This window comes from Wasmannia auropunctata, unplaced genomic scaffold (assembly GCF_000956235.1).
Source record: "Wasmannia auropunctata unplaced genomic scaffold, wasmannia.A_1.0 LD334579.1, whole genome shotgun sequence".
In the NCBI taxonomy this organism is placed as follows: Eukaryota; Metazoa; Arthropoda; class Insecta; order Hymenoptera; family Formicidae; genus Wasmannia; species Wasmannia auropunctata.
In genome coordinates this window covers 446,992-465,919 of record NW_012028311.1, presented here as the reverse complement: position 1 = coordinate 465,919, position 18,928 = coordinate 446,992, and the positions used below count along the sequence as shown (strand labels likewise).

General features: G+C 46.5%; 3 protein-coding genes across 5 annotated transcripts in view; 2 read left to right on the top strand and 1 right to left on the bottom strand.

Moving 5' to 3' along the window:
• Positions 1 to 2,983: 2,983 nt before the first annotated feature.
• Positions 2,984 to 7,781, top strand: LOC105458205. Its single transcript, XM_011703334.1, has 4 exons — positions 2,984 to 4,771; positions 5,072 to 5,214; positions 5,709 to 5,868; positions 6,580 to 7,781. Exons 1-4 carry the CDS (start codon positions 4,422 to 4,424, stop codon positions 6,863 to 6,865), a joined length of 939 nt encoding a protein of 312 aa, XP_011701636.1. The 5' UTR covers positions 2,984 to 4,421; the 3' UTR covers positions 6,866 to 7,781.
• The window catches only part of LOC105458207, a 30,372-nt gene continuing 18,174 nt past the window's right edge, over positions 6,731 to 18,928 (top strand). Inside the window, exons 1-2 of the mRNA XM_011703339.1 lie at positions 6,731 to 6,814; positions 7,808 to 7,920. Of these exons, the coding sequence (XP_011701641.1) occupies positions 7,833 to 7,920 (88 nt within the window). The 5' untranslated portion in view covers positions 6,731 to 6,814; positions 7,808 to 7,832. The remainder of the gene's footprint in view (positions 6,815 to 7,807; positions 7,921 to 18,928) is intronic.
• On the bottom strand, positions 9,167 to 11,779 carry LOC105458206 (prolyl 3-hydroxylase OGFOD1). Of its 3 annotated transcripts, none has more exons than XM_011703337.1 (3): positions 11,661 to 11,779; positions 11,379 to 11,552; positions 9,167 to 11,195 (listed from the first exon to the last, which is right to left on the bottom strand). In XM_011703337.1, the coding sequence occupies exon 3, from the start codon at positions 11,170 to 11,172 to the stop codon at positions 9,433 to 9,435; it is 1,740 nt and encodes a 579-aa protein (XP_011701639.1). In that variant the 5' UTR covers positions 11,173 to 11,195; positions 11,379 to 11,552; positions 11,661 to 11,779; the 3' UTR covers positions 9,167 to 9,432. The 3 variants fall into 3 exon arrangements, with proteins under 3 accessions (XP_011701639.1, XP_011701640.1, XP_011701637.1); XM_011703338.1 differs by having other exon boundaries at positions 9,167 to 11,190; XM_011703335.1 differs by having other exon boundaries at positions 9,167 to 11,552.

The window sequence follows — 18,928 nt, the reverse complement described above, 5'->3', positions numbered from 1 at the left end:
TATATATATATATATATATATATATGTCTGGGGGCTTTAAAATTTGAGTTCTTCTGGTTCGGAGCGCGTATATCTCACGGCTAATTTTGACCAGCGTTGACGGACGCCAGAGGCGAGGGTCGGGTTGTTTCATCTCAAACCTACTCCTCCTCTTGCCGCTCCTTGTCTCCGTCCAATTTTATTTCCGCGTCACGTTTCGCGCGAGACACGCGAGAAACGCGACAAAAGCTGCGACATATAGATCGCGTATATACGCACGGCTAGTACTAAAAATAATGTACGTCAAAGAGTGACGGGTGTATTCTTCTCTCGTCGACGATTCGACGCTCTTTTTACTCCTGCAGCACGCCGTCGTCGAAAAACTGCTCTGCCGAGATTTTCTCACCGATAAAGGCCGATCCGATAAAGAGCGACGCGTCATTCTCACGTAAGTGTCCTTCGCTCATTGCGTAGTTTCCGGTCCGTGTGTACACGAGCGCGAGACCGACGCCTATCTCGACGGACTCTCGCCCACGTCGTCGCATCGGCGGCGATGCACGGCCCGCGGCCGCAACGCAACGCTCCCGCAACGGTCTGTCTCCCGTCGTATCCAATCGTGCGCGGCTCGTCGATTCGGCTGGCGCACATCTGCTGCGAAGCATCCCTTCGCGCGACGAAGAGGCCCGTTGCCGTTCGCCGTCCGCGGCTACGGTGGTGTCAAACGCGACGGACAAGCGCGTGCACGCGCAACATAACAAACTCGTTTCTTCACGCCGGACTGCCTCGCACTCGCGGTAATGAGACCCCGCATCGGTAGCCTACCCGCGTTAATTACCTCTCTTTCTCTCCCTCGCGGCTGAAAGATAATTCCCCGGCGAATCTCGCGTCACGTTACATCAGCGTTTTCTTCACACCTATATATCGAGCCACCGGACTGCTGTTTTCTATAAACATTGTACGAAGTGAACGGGATTCTTTTTTTAGATTTCACGGCGAAGCGCTAAAATGCGAATAAGATTCGAGGTGTCCTCGTGTCGTATCGTGAATTTCGCTTGAGAATTTTAAATCCCTCTTGACCTCGTGGCTTAAAAATATCAAATAAAGAGGGAGAGAGAGAGAGAGAGGAATGTCAGCGTCCGGATTAAAATCACCGTGAAGGCCCGCGATACAATTGCACGGCAGTGTACCTTCTTCTAGAGACGACTTTTCAAGACATTCTCCGCACAACGGATCACCAACGCACGATTCAACGATGTTGCATTGAATTAAATCGTCGCCGTACAAAAAAAAACGACCTTCACGAGAGGAAGTTTGTGCCTCCTGGTTTTTCCCTTTTTTTTATTTCTTTTCGCTGTTCTGCCTCGACTGTGTTATCCGTGATGACGTAATCGTTAATTAAAAAACGCGCTGTATTCGATTTCCGAGCAGAGATAACACGTTGCGCTGCGAGATAAGTCATTCTCAATTCAACCGCAATCAAGCCAGAAGAGCTCATCGGACACAAGCTGTTAAAAATCTGAGGGAGAGGGATTTGCACGAGATCCAGTTTAAAAAAGAATCGAAAATAGGATATGCTTGACTTTAATTGAGAGAAACGTGTTTATCACGAAGATAAACTTGTTAGATCGTGGAATTCCTCAATTTTATTGTCGAGGCGAACGAGTGTTTGAATATAAATTCCAACCGACGCGGTGCAATATTTGCATTCGCGCGAGTAGAAAAACAACGCGGAAGCGCGCATTCCACTGTGCCGAACGGCAATTCCGCTCGCGATCGTCCGTGCCGCGTCGCGCGCGGCCGCGGTCAGTCGGTGCGCGACAATTAAGTTATGATCCAATTCCGGCGTGTCGGCGACCTTCCGCCTCTGTTCTCGATCACAGAGGAATCCCGTCGTTGACGTCAAGGTGGAGGGCGAAACGCGCGCGTGTCTCGTCCTCGCGGATAAATTTAGCCCTTTAACGCGCGGATTTTAGGGGCGTCACTCCCTCTGACCTTTCCGAATGAACGACGAATGTGCGCGGCGGAGTTCTCTCTGAGGACGAGAGAGGCGAAGAATTGGGGCACGGAGAGCGCGCGCCGAGAGGGGCTTCTCCGAGAGAGAAAGCTCTCTCTCGGGGGCTTCGGAAAGGATAGTCGGCGGCATTTCCAGGCAATCGCCTTAATTACCCTATAATAGAAGTTGGATTAAGGCGCGACTCGCGCCAAAGTCGTGCCCGACCCTCCATTTTTTTTCAACAAAATAAAACGTAACGTTCCGACGCGCGCGATGACGCGATAACGTTTTCGAAAAATCGTCCAGCTGTTAATGTCAGAAAACAGGTCACCGGTTAAATGATCGAGCAAGCGTTTCCCTGCAGTTCCCTCGCGCTCGATTCCGTGCGACGCAATGAAAACGAATAGGAGAAAATTGCGATAACGAGGAGGTTTGTCTTGAAAAATTGCGACATAATCGCGTGTTCTCGTCGAGTTTAGGGACGTGCGATAGGATCCCCGGTCTCGATCGCGTGAGATACGTGGGGGACGCACGTCGTCGCCGCTCGCAAATTAATTCGATCGGCGTCGATTGATTCGCGTTACTCGCCGTCGTGGCACGTCGCGATATGGGTCGAACGGACGGACATAGTTACGTGACACACAAGGCCGAGGTGGAAGCTGCGCTGGATGGGGAAATGAAACGAAGGGAGAATAGAGACGTGACGTGACGTGACGCGGCCGCCGCGCGTTACGCGTGAATGAATATACATACAGTCGGCGTTTCGCGGCCGCGGTTAAACGGCGACTTTAGCGAGATATCCGATACATGATCCGTGCGCGATTTTTCAATCGGAAAACGATACTCCACGTGCGCGGAAGCGTCGTAATTTAAAGCACGCCTACTCGCGTTTACGCGCGTGAAATTATATAAGATGTAATTACGTGTATTATTGAGGCAGCACGATCTTTACGTCAGAAAATCGCGACGTTTATTGGATACGAGAGGACAACGCAACGTCTCTATCTTTCCCTTAAGCTGGCTAAATCTTTTTCCAAGGATCAAAATTGGGATTTAAAATCCGCCACATGTATAAGATTTGCTCCTAATTTTAATATACCAGATCGTCTTACTGATATCTTGTGCGATTTTAATCCATCCAGGATTGGCGCTTCATGAAATAATTTTATACGAGCGTGTACCAGTGCGTCATCGGATCGATCTTTTCAATTCACCTCCATTCTCACTCTTTTCCCGAGAAACTGATACACGATGGAAACGATTTGAGTGTCGGTGTTGTATATGTGTGCCAGCCCGGAGGGTCATCGATTACCATTCGCCGCAGGCGGAAAGGAGAGAGCGTATACAGTTCGCGAGTGTCACACAGTGTGCCCGCGGTTCTTCAGTTGTTCGTCTCTTTTTCTCATTAAGGGGGATCACGGGCGACAAGAGTGCCAGAAAACGGAGGAGGCGCGAGTGAAATGACGTGGTCCGGTAACGCGGTTAATTTCGCGATATCCAGCGTCGGAGATCTCGCGGCGACGACGCGAGCCGAGCGCGCGCGATATCTCTTCGCCGCGCGTGTATACGCGCACGCACACACGCGTGAGCAATTCAATTAAGGAAGCGCGGACGTGCGTGCCCGCTCGCTCGCTCGCTCGCGTGCGCTCGCGTGCGCTCGCGAGCCCGAGATCGCGCAGCGAGATAATTTACGTTGTACTCCGCCCCGTGGGATGAATGAACGTGACCCACGCATTTTTTCCTCCCGCTCGGGTCGCGACGCCGAGAGAAGAAGAAGGAAGAGGAGGAAGGGCGGAGAGAGAAGAAGAGCCAAGGACCGCGCGGAGGGACGTGCGCGGGCACGTGTGCGCTCGCGTGAATCGAGCGTTTTTTTTTTACGGTAATTTAAAGCGCTCCGTGCGCCCCCGATAAGGCCCGTTCGTCGTGATAGCCGAGCGCCGAAGCGCTTATCCTTCCCTTGCGAAGGAGAATCGAATCTGCGACTGCCAGACGTACGTATACGTCGACGTCCGCGTTCGTAGCGCGTGTTGTATTTTCATGTGATTCATTCATCGAGAATGTGAGGAACGAGGAAGACAACGACGTGTTGCGCACCGATCGCCCGAGGATCATCCGGAGAGATCGCAGCGCATCGTGATAATCTTTTTCTACCTTAACGTATCAAGAGAGCGGTACATACGATTTCCGATCTTACTCGGCTTATTTATGTGCGAGGATTGAACGTATATATCTCGACACACATATCGGTCCCCGCGGTTTCCCGCGATTAGCGGCGCGGAAGCGTCTCGCGCAATTTCACGAGTGAGATAGTAAAATCGTCGCCGCCGTCCGAGAGAAAGAGGAGGAGGAGGAGGGACGAGAAGAGGCGAGAAGAGAGATGTGCCGAGGGCATCTGCTCAAACGTGACACACGCCAGCAGCGGTCTCTCTCTCCCCCGCGATGCGGATAGATGCGACGTGGGAGGATCGTTATCGGGCGGGCAATAAGGTCGAGAGCAATTGAACTCTTGGCGCGGCGTCGGTGGATTTCGCCGCTGATCCAGAGGAACGGACGATCCAGAAGACGTCGCCTTCCGTCGGCCATGGAGAGAAAGAGCGGCGGCGAGGCGCGGCCGAAGATCGAGATCGTGCGGGTCTCGTCCATCGAGCGCAGCAACTTCCGGCCGCTGGACGGGGTGCAGCTACGCGCGACCTACAGCCACGTGCGGGTGGGCACTTACTGCCCGGAACCGGAAGCGGCCGTCGCCATTGGACCGATCGAGAACAAGCCGCCGGTCGAGCAGACGCGACGCTTCAAGAAGTGAGTGACTTTCGTTGCATCTCCTCGATCGATATATATATATATATATATATATATCATTAATATATAAATTGTAATATTTAGAGACAAACACGGAATTTTTGTTATCGCGATAGGATGTAATCAGCTTCGCGGAGATAACGGCCGGCCGATCGATAACGCCAATTTTTTTTATCGTGCCTCGTACATAACCTTGTACAAGGTATCTAACAAATTATAAGAAACAGAAATCGTGTTTTTTTTTCCTTCTTGACGATGCGCGCGAAATGGGACGACTTGAGAAACGCCATTTTTTTGCAGAAATTTGGGACCAGTATCAAGACTGCTGAAACGTCGTCATCACGCGACATGCCTTGCCACCAAATCCTGTGATAACATTTATAGCGTGAATAGGAATAGTAATTCTCTGGACTGGAGAGTCAACCAGAACGCCAACGAACAAGGTAATTCATTAACCGTGTGACTCATAGCGTCATTAACAAACTGGAGAACTGGAGACTATATCATTCGTTTGCGACTTTTTCCGTATTTTATCAGACACAATTTTTTTTTTATATTTTCATCTGAACTTTTTTGTGCCTATGCATATAACTCTTACACATGTAAACCCACTTTTGAAGAAAATTTTTTATTTAAAAAGCATATGCGTATATTCGGCGCAAGTTGCAATTCTCATCTCTCAATCCATGATTTTCATTTAATTCATATTCACACTCGTCCTTCATACAAGGAAAGATGTTTATTAAATTGAATTTAATTAAATAGATTGAATTAAATTTAATTAAGCGGATTAAATTAGACTTAATTAAATTTGTTAAACGAGTAAAGTACTTTCGTGCTTTCCAAGGGATGCGACTTATTCGAGGTCAATCGTCGCAAATGGACCGTTCGCGATTTCGAAATTTCACTCAGTGACCTTTCGGTTCCTCCTTTTTAGATCTGCAAGCCAGGCAGAGCAGCAGCCTAGACTGGAGAGTAGGAAGGTCCGTCACTTTCGGCTCCAACCGGCTCCAATGGGGCAACGCGACGCGAAGCGACGAGCAGCTTTCCAGGAGCGCGCCTCTCACTTCCGATCATCTTCAGACGCCGAGCACAAGGTAGGTATGCTAATCCGCGCCGATGCACCTCGCGTGCAGATCCGTTTCGCGCACGCAACGAAAGCAAATAATTTATGACAAGCACGCCTCGCAAGAGCGCGGCCGCGCCGAGCAGAAAAGTATAACGGTATAGACTTTTGCGAGTCGAGAAGAAATCAGCAGGCGGTAATAACGGGGGAGGGAGGACGAGGGGGAGGCTTTATAGCGAGAAGCGAATCGCGATAGCACACGTCGTGTGTGCATACGCGCAGCGGAGGTGAATACCGGGAAAACCGCGGGTGTTCGAGTTACATTGGAAACAGCAATTAATTTGTCTGAAAAACAAAGAGCGGGTAACGACGCTCCTCGCTCGGAAGACATGCGATGGGAATGTAAAACTCTGGGCGGAAATGCAGTTCGCGGAAAAAAGAAGATAAATTGATTATATATACGCTTTTACGAAATAATTAGCGAAGTCTGAGAACTGCGCGGCGTACAGCACGTAGATTCCGTTTATTCCGGGATGTTCAAAATATAATAAAAACACTGACGTAGAAAAAAATACTTAGAATTCCGCGAAGGATCATCGATCTTAGCGAAGATCTGAAAAATAGAGAAAGAAATCGTTAAATTTGTTATCGTCATTTAAGTCGTTTTCATTATATTCCTCTCGTGACCCCTTTTTCGCGTCGCACATCGCCGGAGAGTAAGTGACAACGAGTATCGCTCCAGATCGAAACTTGTGTCGCTATTGAGACGACTCTCCCCGCGCCTGTCCCGACCGGGAAGCAAGGGCTCGCTGCAATCGTCGCCGACAATTTGTCCCTGGGTCCAAGTCGAGTACTCGACGGAATCGATCGAGGCCGGCAAGCGAGAGGAGTCGCAGGAGAACGATGCCAGCTTCCAGCAGGAATTGCAGTTGAACGAGCTGCGGAAACGGATGGCCGGGATTGCTTCCACGTCCCAGGTGATTGGTAATCTGCGTAAACGTCCCGTTCCGTCTCGTCACGCGCAATAATCGATAGTCGTCTAATTACAAGTCTGTCGTCTGATAACCGGCCCGTCGACTCGCATAAGGAGAACCGTCGAAAAATCGCGTCGATGGTCTTCTACGAATGGTCGTGCAAATACGTCGTAATGATAAGTACACAAATGTGCGTAAACAAATCACGCGTATGTGTCAAAAAGAGAAGACGTAATAATCGCGTAATAATATAATATAACAATAATTGTTAATAAATAAAGATAAATGTAAATTTTTTTTATTAAAGATTCTAATAAAAAATCATTCATAAAAAGAACTTTACATTTGATCGTTACTTAACTTATAAGATCGATCGAGCTTCAAAATTAAAGGGCTTGCTACAACAATGGGCCAATCCACAACATAGCTGAATATGTGATATTGGTAGGAATGGATGTATTTTCATCATTCTAATTTTAGACTTTTCTTTTCTTTATTTTTATTAAATATGGGTTAACCCACTGTCAAGCTCTTCAATCATTCTATTTCTTTCGCCTGGTCGCGGGCGAAAGAAATAGGACAATACCATCCTTAAAAACGTCTTTTTAAGTATGGTGATTAGGCGAAAGAAAATGGGACAATTTTGAAGCTCGACCGATCATCCGGTCTTCTTACTGCGGCAGTTAAGCAACGATCAATCAGACGAACGGATTTACGATCGCTTGAAGAATGTCCGATGAAGTCACCCGGAACGGAACTGTATCGGAAGGTGCGCCCATTAATAGCTTCCGGCGCGATCGCCTGAAATAGAATACGCGAGAGGGAAAAGCGCGGTGGATAAACTCCCCATTCAATTTGCCGGGCGACCTAAACCCTCTTAAGGGCGCGCGCTTAAGCCGTTCACCCCGATTCGCGGCGACGCGCGCGACGCGTTTACAATCTCGCCGCGGTCGTCACGGTTTTCGCACTAAAAACGGTCGTTCTGATACCTGCCAGGTCACGGCGAAGTCACCTACCAGAGATGGCGCAGGGCAACAGGATCTGCCGCGACCCAGGATCCAAGTGCAGGCGCCCGAAACCGAATGTAACCACCGGAACGTCCGTACAGCGTAAGCCTACACTCTTCTCTCGATTCTTTCTTCTTTCCTCCCCCCCTCTTTTCCGCCCCTCGCAACTAATTCGACTTGAACGACTTTATTTCACCGGTGCAGAATCGCGTCGATTCTTATGAAAAAAGAAGAAACGAAGTAGTAGTTTCCTCGTCGCGCACGCGAGTCGCAACGTTCAACTCCTATACGCGTGTTTTATAATGCTTTAAGAATGGGCGAAAGAAAAGTTTCCGGACGCTGCGAACGTCCACATTGCACATTTGGGGGAGACTTTTCTTCCGAGTATCCCGCTCTGGCGCAATTCCCTCGCTGCACATCAACTTCACGACTGCATGAACCTTAACGTTTGCTGTGATTCTCGCAAGTGAAACGAAGAATTTTCTTTTGTGCCATGTATATACCGCATCCAATAAACGACTCTGTGTGTATGTGTTTCCTGCATTGTAATCTTAATCTTCATCCTAGCAAAATCGCCGCAAGACTCTAACTTGAGCATATAAATAGCTAACCAATAATTTCCTGAACATAACATGTGTCTATTGAAAAAAAACCCCTTTCTAGGAATTAGAAAGAAATATTTTTTATGACAAATATATATCCGTTTTTACTGAGATTTCTCGTTCAATGTCGCGAATTGAAATTATTCCGATATCTATAAATATTTCAATCGTGTAATTCTTCTGTCAATAAATCTCAAAAGACTTCACGCGTCGCTATCGCGCTCAATGCTTTTCTTGTTAAAGAAAAAAAATTGAAATCTTCGTTCTCATGAGATGATACCAAATTTATAAAAATACAGATATTGTCAGATATACCTAATTCGCAAAAACAAATCGATCAGAGAATATTTAGTGTATTAATCGCTAAAACGACAATTTATATGTAACAAAATTTAATAGAACAAATTCTTTTTCTCTTCTTTAATATTTATCAATTTACATATAGTTATGAAAACATTCTTCGTAATGTATAAACGATTTTTATAATCTATTATATATACATTAAGTTTAAATGTATATATAAGAGGAAATACTTTTTAATAACTAAATATCTCTAGTTATATTTAAATTTTTTCACGTTTCTATAAATTTCTCTTTATACATTTTCTTTCAGGATATTGTCAGTCACTTAAATTAAATCAACAGCTTTCATAAAAATTTATGCGCACACATAAATTTTTATGAAAGCTGTTGATTTAAGCTGTTGTTTTCGCACACTTTTCTGTAATAAGAAAAACAAAACCCCGGAAAGATAGACGATCTGTGTTCGCGTGATGAACACGGGTGAATTTATTGAAAAATACAAAATATATTAAAAAAAAAAAAAGAAATATTTCATTCGCAAAAAGAATATTCGTCTTGATTCGAGAAAATGTAACGTTGATCGTTTCGCCATGAAACCAATGCAATTAACGCTAAACTGAAAACACTAATCTTTTCTTTTCTTTTTATCTTTGAACAGCATTGTTTTAATCAAACAACAATGCTGCTTTAATTAAAGAATCACGCTAGACTACTCGTAATACGAACACACGAAAGTGTAAGAGTAGCCATCGTAGAAATGATTCAGGTATTTTTGAAGACGGCATATCGTGAGCGATCTGTAGACTAGACAAAGATGATTATCTTGCATCGGAATTTGAATTAGAATACCATCCTGCTCACCAGTATCCACGAAATCTATCGTGTCGTCAGTCTTCGGTATGCCTTTGTCGTCTTGTACGTTGAACTGTATTATCACATCGAGCAGAAATTCGCCCTTACTGGCAGACTCGTTCTCGCTGTCACTGGCCGGTGTGCCGCTACGAGACAACTCGTCCGAAGTCGAGAAAGTTTCATCCACGTTCGCGTTACGCTCGTGCTTACTCGAAAATTGCGCACCAACGTCTGACTGGCTCTCGAGGTACTTAGTCTTTTTCTTATCAGCTGAATCTGCTGTGGAAGGAAGATCGTCGACTCGTTCCCTTTTCAATTCTCGACGCATTTCATTGGCGTCCAGATTGACCTCACCGGCCGACAAATCCGAGGTCGACGCACACGCGGGTGCCGCGGTGTCATCAGCGCTCACGTCATCGTCAGATCGGTCGTCAGCCTCTGTCGACTCGTTTGAAGTGTCGTTCAATAACGATCTGTTGTACAACAACGTGTAGCAGCCCGACGACCATCTCTGTAACTCTAGCGTCATCATGGGCTCCTTGGTTTTCTCGGGCGTCAGATCGAGCCCCGTGTACTTCTTCAGCAATTGAAAGAAGGAGATGGATTTGAATAGATCGCAGAAGTCTTTCAGTGACTTCGGCAGGGATTGCTCGTCGGCCAACTCGTAGCGACGTATGTCCGCCGGGCCGACCATCCGCCAGTTGATATCCCGCGACGTTAAATCGTTCGCAATTTGCCGGTACGCAGACTCCTTCAGGAAGTCTTTGAGGAACATGTAAGACGACATCTCGATATCCTCGTGAATCTGTTCCATTACGCTGGGTACCAGGTAATCGTCGGAAATCCAAGAGCGCAGGTCCACTTCCGTGGAATTCGGTCGCACGAGAGCCTCCGCTGATTTGTACCTGAGCGACTTGCGAAGGTTCTCTTTCAATGGACCGTAAAACCAACCGTTGATCGACCACCTGCACTTGTCCTCCGTCAATACCTCGGCTACCTGGTGATAGGAATTGTCCACTACTTCGAAGAACACGAAAGAGTTGAATTCCGGAATCAATGATTTCACCACCTTCCCAGGCGAGCCTCTCTCATCCGTGTCAAAGAGATCTAAAGCACCGCCATCCTCCTCTGACCAATCGTTGGTCAGGTACAATATATAAGCGATTCTTCTATCACCCATGTTATCATCGTGACACAACAAACGATCTGTATTATAGTAACGGGCACTCGACATCAAGAGTTTTTTGTTCAGCTCGATATCCGTATTGCGGCTCATCCACGATGCTAGATCCTGTCGAAAAGCTCTGTTCAGCATTTGGATGTGCTTGCCGGTGGCATGGCACAAATCCTCGCTTTTCTCAAACTGATAAAGATCGAGAGATTTGCGTGTATAAGTTTCACAATTCAATTCGTTTTTCAAGTGCTTTATGATTTTGTCGTCCCTCAAGAAATTCGATATCTTACATATTTTAAAGGGTTTCGATATAATTTCTAGATTGGCGCTTTTAAAATCACTTTGGGCGTGCCAGTGTTTTTGAAATTCCTCTTGAAATTTGGTGCTGTACATGTGCTCCGAGAACAACTTCTGATCTGCCATGTTCTCCCCCAGTTTTTGCTAAACTTAACATAAAAGAATCTCGAAAATCTACAAATCTACTCTTTCCTCCCTTAACGTGCAACCTTTCAACAGAAAAACATTGGTGCTATGCACACATTGTCGCATATCTCTGTCTATGTCTCGGCAGAAATTCTCTCGAATTTCCTCAATACTTCGCGAACGCACGTGATATCGCTCGGCCTAACCTCTTTGCGGTTCCCGCAATTCGTCGATCCCGTCGGCGAGATGGACTCTATCGTCGTGTCTCGAGTACGGTGTCCGGAGTACAGTCGGTCGTGCGATGTGATTTCCTCGAACAGACGTGTCGATCAGTTTCCCGCTGCGTGAAACCCACGTGTTCCAGCCGTGCCACGTGTGCCCTGCGAACAGCCAAGTAGAGACGCCCGTTAATCGCGAATGTCACTCGCGACGACCATCACGACCGGACAATAGTAACAATGCTGACGATTCCATTGAATTCTACGTACCACAGAAATTGCGGGGAATATCGGCGTGCCACGGAAAACTCGCCTCGTCCTTCATACGTCCGTAAACACGAGCGGCAACGGCAACAATACAATCTAGCGCCTCTACCGGTCTCGGGCTGGGTAATTTCGTGTACTAACCTTTCGAAGAACATCCGCTTCGCCGAAGCCGGCGGGAACGTAGGACTCGCGACGGGCGCCCCGCGCGGGAATTCCAGAGTTTTTGCACTCTCGCATCTCCCAATTTTCTCAAAGCCCGTTCAATAGTCGTTGGTTTTTCCTAATTATTGTTTTTATTTTCGTTTTCGTAAGTCACCTTTGATACCTCGGAAGAGATCCATTCTAGAATTAGTTTAAAAGACGATGTGTAATTAACTTGTGTAAGAATTAACAATAAAATTTTATTTATATCATAAAAATTTAAAAAGTCAAAATATACATATAAGTTTGATCTATTCTTCATAATGCTGCACATATCAAAATGTATATGGAGTATATAAAATTACAAAATAGAATTTTGTTCTGAAATTTGACGTAGATCGTCCGAATTTCGCTTCACAACACGGTTTGTTCTTTGCAGCTGAAATTTTTGTGCCATTTATCTTTTCTCCTCCAGCGTTCAATCATATAATACATATTTTATTATATATAGAAACATATAGGTAACGTATGACATACATACCAGCTGCAAAGAACAAATCTACAGATACACACGTCGGTACGTTCGAAGTTGGCGCGACCGCCGCTTCGCCGCCGCGCCGTCGGGCGGCGCCGGCGTCGCCGTGGCAACATGGCGGGCGCGTGTCACGTTTGACGGGTGCGCTCTGTTGCGTGGTCGCGTGGAGAGAAGAGACTCGCTGGAAAACCGGAGCACGGCCCTGTGCGTTGTGGCCCGCCGTGATCCGGGGTCGGCTGAGTGACCGAGCGTGGTTGAGTCGCGACGCGACGAGCGCGCGGCGTCGCGACATCGTCGCGCGGAAGTCGTCCGGCCCGGCCATCCTGGAGGGTCCCGATACCTGGGGGACGCGCGCATACCGTGAGTAAATATTGCGTTTCGCGCGACATGACAAGTCCCTCACCCACGCCGATGTCCCTCCTCGTCGAGACGTCGATCCTCCGTCGCTCCTCCTTTCACTCCTCCGTCGTGACGCGTGCATGTTGCCTGTGCGGGCTGCGTATATACCTACACACGTCAAAGCTCTGAGGGTGGGGTCCTTTCGGGTAAACACACGTCCCAGGACACGCGAGAGGCCTCCCCGCCTCCGCCGGGAGGCCCGCCAGTGTCCTTTCGTTTGTGCCGCGAGCAGGTTCGCAATCAGGATAGCCGTCGACGTTATACGTTCCCGCCGGCCTCCCGGGGATATTTTGGAGATAACTTTTAGGTATCAAAATCCTTCCTGTCTGTAGATCTCTTGAGAGTTGCGTCTATTCAGAGTATTCGAACGATAGAGGTATAAAAAGTCCGAAGGTCTTTTTTTTATCGGAAATTCAGAATCGTCCTAATTTAGTTTGTGTCCCGTATAGTACGTTCTCGCCGATCCTTTTTGCCTAACAGGTGTGTTTATCTTGACGCGGTTATAACGGCACCTGATGCGAGGTGACTCGTATTCTATACGCTGATGACAGTGTGTAGAAAGATATATTTTCTAACATGCAAATGAATATCATTAGATATTAAATTAATCATCGGTTGTGTCGTACGCAGGCTATGCCCTCGTGTATCCACGTCATCGTCGGAGCGCACTCGCTCGGAGCACCCCGTACATTCGTCCGTGTCGCGTCATTTGTACAATATAACACATTTTAACGTCACGGCCGAACGCGAGTCATCGATCGACGATTCGTCATTCTCTATGCGGGGGTTTCGAACGTGTTCCGTCCCTCTGGGACGAGCAAAGGAGAAAAGGGGCAGGGGGGGGAGATGTCTCACGTTAATTCAGCTTATTCCGTATCGGATCTCGGCACGGAGATTTATCTAATCGATGCCAGCCTTGAGCCGACACTTTCCTCGCGTCCTACGGCGAGAACGGGCCTTCGAATTTTGAAACGGCTGCGTCGGCATTCGTACGCGGAGGCGAACCAGCCGGCGGCGACACGGTGTGTTTCTCCCGTCGAAAAAACCCGTGGGGGGAGTTTGGTACGTCGAGTTATTCGAGTCGCAGATTGTACGACTATTATATCGATTAGCAAGTGCAGTCACGTGTACCGTCGACGTTTTTCTTATGGTCCGCCTCAATGTCGTGAGCCGACGCTTATATACACCTCAACGCGTTATAGCCGTTCCTAAGCGAAAATCCGAGGCGGATTATTTCCAGCGGGGATATCTCGATTGTCAATAACGTCCAGCTGTGACTCGCGTGTGAACCTCCCACAATCCAAACGGAGCGATCCTACTTTCTGTAAATTTCTTAATTCTAAGTGGAGAATTCTAAGTAGAGTCTCTCACGGAAGAATAATAAATTATAATAAGTTAATACTAAAGAATAATAAATTATAATACGTTAAACTAGACCGCTATAACGAATAATACAATTAAGTAGAGAAGCGTCAAATACGATCGAGGTTAGTTTCTTGATACCTGATAATATTTCTATTTAAATTTTAATATAATATTTCTATTTAAATATATTTGCAATTATATAAACTTCGCGTCATTTACTATTGGACTTTAGTACTATAGATTAATTTATGTAACTTTATCAATTTTCTGTTTTTCTATTTCGTAGAATTGATCAGCTGGACCCCCCTGAAAAGACTCGTACATTATTCCGATTGCTCCAATTTTTGGTTTCGAGGAAATGGTATATATTTTTCGAACGCCCCGTATAAATTTCAACGTCAACGATCTTTTACTCCGGGCGCGAGTTAAAGTCACGCAAGTCGGCGGCATTTAAGCACTTTAGAACGATCGATGGATCGTATGGGAATAGAACGCGGCACCCTCGATAGGACGGGATCGTGCACGTCCTCCTAATCGATGCACCTCCCGCGCGATGAGATGGGTCATTATCCTTTTCTCGTCCGCACCGTGTTCGCTTGATAGGATACCTCCGGAGTGTCGGGGATTTAACGACTGCGCCACTTCAGTTACTACACTGTCAATCGCGTCATTAAGGTTGTAGCTGAAGTTCGATCGTACGTACGTCGATTAATGCGGCCGCCTGTGTCCGTGTATATACGCGTAAACCGTTACGCGCATCTTGTGCTCGAAAAAGAACAGACGACACGCCGACACGCGCTAACGCATAACCCATTTATTTAATCTTCACGCAACATGAAGATCAAATGGGTCGATATTTGATAAAATAAATTCCGAAGAAACGAAAAACATCACACTTCTGCCCTGAATTTTAAAGAAAAGTGAAAGTTTTTTTCCAAAATTTATACATCTAATTTAAAAAAAAAAGGAACCATTAATGTCAATGTTAATTGAAGCGTGACAATACGTTAAAATTTTTTATCGCAACGTAGAAGAGATCGACTTTGAATTCGTGAAACGATATTTTCCCGATTTCTTTTCCGATACACCCTACATTTTTCGCTGGCACCTGCTGGCAGCGAGGTCGTGAGATCACTCGGAGATTGCGAGAGAGTTTGATCAATGACGTATACGGGCTTTAATAAAGCAATAACGGTAGTGTCCAAGAGCCCGGGGCTCGCACACGTCGCTCGCTACGTAACACGTTAAACATCGTACGGATTTCATAGGAAACTTTACAAAAATCTATATCGATGAAAGTCTACAGATTGCGCTTTCAATGTTATAAAAAATAATAATTTTTTTGAACTATCGATTTCTGGCTGTAAAATTGCAATTTCTCGAAAATATTTGTATGAGAGTCCTTTTTTCTTCCCAAAAGTTTGTTTATCAGTTGCGACAGAAGTTGAATATTAAATAAATATAAAATACATGCTCTGTCTTTACATATCGGAATCAGAATTATACTTTAATTCTTTCCATACTTTCTTAGGCATACCTTTGATAAAATAATACTAGATAATGATTATGATTGAACATGCGAAAAAACGCAGAATTTCGATATTTATTATTGATATTAACACATACTTTGATTAGTTTTTTATAATTACATATATAATAAATATTACACTTACTATTATATATAGACTATTATATATGCAATCTTGTCACAATATAATATAATAATATTAATATGAAATTACAGATATAATATATATTGCTATGTATAGTATATTGTCAGCTGTATCTTATATCACGTTTTAGTAACACAGCTGGTCACCGACGACTGGCGCGGTATGCAACATAACACACGTTAAAATTGTCGGCCGCATTTCCTTCTCCGCGATGGCAGCATAGCGGCTGGCCGCAGTGTTCGATTCGCTTATGGCATCGTCCGCTCGTCAGTAGAGTGCTTTCGAGTGCGGCGTGTGCGCGCCGTCGAGAGATTCCCGGGTGCCAGGCCGGTCCCCGCACGCGCGCACTGTTTACACCGTCATTGTTTCGCGCGCGGATCGTTACGAGAGTGACTCCTCGACTTTGGCTCCCGGCGATGGTGCAGCGAGGTAATTATCAAGGCGTTTCTTGAACCGCGATACTAATTCGGGGCAATTGCGAGTAGATTGATTGGAGTGATCGATGGCCGAGCTAAAGACAGACATGATATTTTACCGAAGGCATAGATTGAAGACGCACGAATTTTACTGAAGATATATAAGAATTAAGTTTCTTTAAATTGTATAAGAATTATTTTTACGCAACGTAGATAAATCTGCATCGGTCTTTTTCTCGTAATTTCTCAGCTCGCCTATCTCTCCGGATATTTGATACCAAGATGGTTCCACATTATCTAAACTTCGTGGCGAACCTCGATCGTCAGTCGAGCAGTGCGTTCGCGTTATCAAATCTTTAAGAAAGAAGCGTAAAGAAATTCGGCTCGAAGCTCATCTTTATATAGGCTCGAGGTTTAGTTCGATAATGTGAATCCACCTTTTCGGACTGATTGAAACGGAAATTCATCGTCGGCAGATACAGATACGAGCGAAAGAAAATCGCGAATTTTCGTTCCATCGCTTCAACATCTCGCGCAGTGACTCCCGTCGTATGATACTGCAGTCGCGATAAAGTCGTGCTCGACATGACGCAGCTGCCACGTTGCAATCGCTACGGAGCGATTGCCGCATAATTTCTCTCGACGGCTATAATATTCCACGCTGTCGTGCGCGAGATTGAAGCGAGACCAAAAACCAGCTTATGCGCATAACGGTCCGGAATCGCGGTCCGCTTAACGGCCGCTTCGAAGGAATTGTGACAAATGCAATTGAGATTTTCAATTAAGATTCAATGTTACCGCGCGCTATCGCGCGCCAAAGCGTTTTCTCAGCTTCTACCTCTCACAGTCCGCAAAAAAGCCGGTTCGCGGTCACGAGTTCGCCAGCCGAGAATCGTTTATCATTTAGACTTCCACGGTATACCGTCCGCGGATTATTGGCTTCAATTTTATCGCTGTAAAATATTACAATTACGCATGATCGCACTTTCGTATAGCGGATTGCTGCACGCGACGACTCGCTTAAACGAAAAACAGATATCCGTTATTCGAACATGCGGGCATCCGCGATGTATATATAAAGTTCATTTGGTTAAGTGCCCGTCGGATCTCGCTGTAAAATTAAAGGTGCGGAAGCGACCTTAATCGCTCGTTAAAGTGCTAAAACAATGAGTATGAGCAATTCGTGCAGCCCCATTGAGGAGCGATTCGAGCGGGCGCGCTCGAGCGGCGCGGAAGAGATATCGTTCGCGAGCGCGCGCGGTTTCTATTTTCACCGCTGGACATGTGCTAAATACGATCGCGACCATATGATCATCTCCATCGTCGGTTATTGTCGTCTTTATTGCCCCCGTGATGCCCGACTTCGGTTACGACTCGCGCGGCGAACCTTCGTTCCTTCGAACCTTCCATCGCGCCCGCGGAAAACCCGGCCGTTCTTACCGCGCGGGTGTTACGATATCGCGCCACGCAATTACAATAGCGTCGACCCAGGCGCGCGAAACTACCGTACGGAAACCCGCCTCTTTGTTGCCCGTTTTACACGAAACACCGTACAGTACGGTACGCGCGTACCGGTTCTGCCGCCGCCGCGATCGATAAACAGGAATAAAGAACCGCATGCTGCACGCGCGGTACTTATACTCGGTGAAACGCACCTCCGGCGGCGCTTCCCCGGAGGCGAGTAACAGCGCCTCGAACGAAATTTCGCGCGTCGGAGAGAGGATCGTTTCTTCTTCTTTTTTTTTTCTTTTCCTCTCAATAAAATCACACTTGCAGAGCGAGAAGTATAACGGGACGGTGCCGGAGTTAATAAATGTGGAGAAGAGGAATGTGCAGCTTTTGTTCTTTACTATATACACGGACATTTCGCACGAAACGCGCGGTCGCGGTGAATGTCATGCACGCTAGACAAAAATTTTTTAGAGACGGGTACGTTTATATGGTGCTTTTATTAGGGGAGTAGCTATATATACATATATATATATATATAATCGCCAGTTCCATATGTAGGACATGGCACGCTCTTAAAAGGCAAGTCACAACACAGGCTCGTATAATAAGCCTGTACTTATTTATTGTGTAACGGTGATGCCGTTAACCGCGTCGAGGATTACCCCGGTGACCCTATTTGCGTTTATTTCCTACCCGACTCTCATTGTGATCACGTCGACGACGTCTCGCGCGGGGTAGGAGGGGAGGGGAAAGGGGCAAGAGTATTCCCCTCATAATGCAGCCGATTTTATATGCGCTCGTCGGGCTAATATCTGGAACGTAACAGGTTCTTTTATGGTGGGCCTTCTACGCTCTGTCGCGAGGCCCGCCTCCTCACATAATTTATCGCATTCGCGTGGGCGTGCGTGCGCGTGTGCATATATACGTGCGTGCATGCTGCGAGACGCTGCAGCACAGGCAACCTGCATCCCGCGACTCGCTTTCCCTTTTTCGGAAATCCGGTTCCCCTCCCTTTCACCCCCTATACCGACGGAGAGATGGAAGGCGTGCAGCGTGTCCCGCGTGACACCCCTGTATTGTTCTTCCCTCTCTGCGAATGTCCTCCGCTCGAGAAACGGAAACGAACGTTTCTTTCCTTCCGTTGCGATCGTTTCCTCGTCTCTCGCGCGGAAATCGCACGAAAATGTCGAATGCGAGTTGCGTATACTCGGATATTCATTGACATTTACAGATTTCTATGGCTATTTGTACATTTCGTATTAATTAAATAGAATACTAATATATATATAT